We start from the raw sequence: 2148 nt of genomic DNA on the forward strand, positions 1-2148 counted from the left end.
TGTGGGAGTCCCCATCCCTGGAGGGGTTTCCCAGCCGTGTGGAGGTGCTGCTGAGGGACAGGGGTCAGTGGGGACCTGGCAGTGCTGGGGGAATGGGGGGACCCGAGGAGATGCAAGGTTCTTTCCAATCAAAATGATTCAGTGATTCTATGACCACATAGGGGGTGTGAGATGTCCACAGGGATCCCCACCCAGTGTTAGGGACCATCTCCCCTTGTGAGCAGCGGCGCGAGCAAACCCTACCTTCCTCTGTACCCAAACATGAGGAAAAGGACGCAGAATATGATGCACGTGACGCCGATGTGGATCCCAATGATGATGCTGGTGGTGGAGGTTTTATTGTTCTGCTCATCCTTCATGCAATCGCATGGGGGATTCAGCACTGCCCGAAGAAAGGGGGAGAGGGGAGTTAGCAGTGCTCTTTTCCTATGGCTCCTCCAGCTTCTGGGGAGCCTGGAGCAAAAGTTGGAGCCTGGGCAGTGCTGAGAGCCAAGTATGGGTAAGAGGAGATCAAGGTGGTGGGCCAGGGGGTCGTTGCCTGCCCAAGGAGCTCCTCTTCTCCCACTAATGAGCAAAAAAGACTCTGATGCTAATTGTTGCAAACCCCTGTGTCCAAGGTGGGAGGTGATAGGCGACCACCACGCCAGAGGAGGCTGATACCTGATGGAAAGCACCGAGTAGGCAGATGCCAACAAGCTACTCCAACACAGACAGAAACAACAACTGTGTCTTGAAGATACTTGCACTGGAAGGCTTAGAAAGCTTCCAAGAGCAGCAGGCTGATTTCACACATAGGTGATTATGAGTGTCATCAGTTACGAGATTCCCCCTTTTCTACCACATAATGCAGTGCTCGTGCTCTGCAGCCCTTCTCCTTTTCAAACCTATGCGTCCTCCCTTCCCTGCACCAGTGAAGGTCAAAATATCCAGGAAAGCTCCAGGAGAGTGGAGACGCTTGGTGCTCCACGTCTCACCCCACCACGGCAGCTCTGAGCTTAGGCACAGGGGTTTGTTCATGTTCGTGGCCTCACCTCTGGCTCGAGCTTAGGGGGCTAAACTGGCAATAATATTTGGTTTGTCTCCTTCCCCTTCATAAAAAAGTCATCAGGTTGGGTTGGCCAACGGGGATGGTGCAAGCCATATGGCAGAGAAGCCACCTCTCCCAGCACCAGCTGGTCCCGGCCCTGCAGAGTTTTGCTTCATCGTTATTTGTTATGCTGAAAATAAACGAGTGGCTGATGGTGAGAAGCGGGGTAGAGCCATGGGGTTCTGGGGGATGTGTCTGGCCTCGCCACCTTCCTGCCAAGCAGTTTTCACCAACCACCACCAAGACTGATGTCCCATCTCACCTGTCCTCTCCACAGCTTCCCTCAAGGACACGAAGCGCACAGTTGAATTTCCATCCCCGTGCTGGTTATAGGCGAGGAGCTTGACTTCATAGACCACCGACGCATCTGTTCCGAAGGAGACACAAGAAGGACATCTTAGGTTTCATCATTAGCGTTATCTCCCCCAGCGACGCTTATTTAGGAAACACACGTCTTCCACACCAGACGCTGCACACAAGTACCTGTTACTGGGAAAGCACCCCAAAACCCTGGGGGAGAGCTGCAGCATCTCCTGTCTAGTGGCTGTGCAGCACATCCAAGCTCTGCCATCAGGACAGGTTCACCCAGGATGAGGAGGGGACACGGATACGCCGTCACCATACTCACCGAGGTGGCTAATGTTGTACGCTGTTACGTTGCTGGGCAGTAGCACTGGACCTGTGTACTGGGAGAGGTGGACCTTGCGGTAATACAGCTTGAAGCCTTCATGCTGGCCCAGTTTGATGGAGGGCTCCCACGTTGCCTGGACGGTGGTGCTGTTAATGACTTTAATAAAGAGGGATGGCATGGCTGGGACTGAAACAGAGAGAGAAAGACAGTGGGTTGCACGTGCTTTTGCCGCCTTCAGGATGAGAGATTCCCCGGCGGCCTTTCCCTGTGGTCACTGCACCAAAGAATGTGCCAGATGAGATTGAGATAAATCACATCAGACCAATCCTAGTTTAACAGCTTTGAACTTCTTCAGGGAGCTGTAGGAATTTCCAAGGGTTTCCTCTGCTCAGTTCAGCAAGCAGAGAGGCTACTTTTACATGGTAGTTGC

General features: G+C 53.1%; 1 protein-coding gene across 1 annotated transcript in view; it reads right to left on the reverse strand.

The window, feature by feature from the left end:
- Positions 1 to 2148, reverse strand: part of IGDCC3 (immunoglobulin superfamily, DCC subclass, member 3) — a gene marked incomplete at both ends in the record, with an annotated part of 88548 nt that overhangs the window by 1454 nt on the left and 84946 nt on the right. Inside the window, 3 exons of the mRNA XM_010134734.1 lie at positions 244 to 382; positions 1350 to 1454; positions 1716 to 1904. Coding sequence (XP_010133036.1) covers positions 244 to 382; positions 1350 to 1454; positions 1716 to 1904 — 433 coding nt within the window. The remainder of the gene's footprint in view (positions 1 to 243; positions 383 to 1349; positions 1455 to 1715; positions 1905 to 2148) is intronic.

Source organism: Buceros rhinoceros, unplaced genomic scaffold, assembly GCF_000710305.1.
Source record: "Buceros rhinoceros silvestris isolate BGI_N320 unplaced genomic scaffold, ASM71030v1 scaffold21144, whole genome shotgun sequence".
NCBI classification, from domain to species: Eukaryota; Metazoa; Chordata; class Aves; order Bucerotiformes; family Bucerotidae; genus Buceros; species Buceros rhinoceros.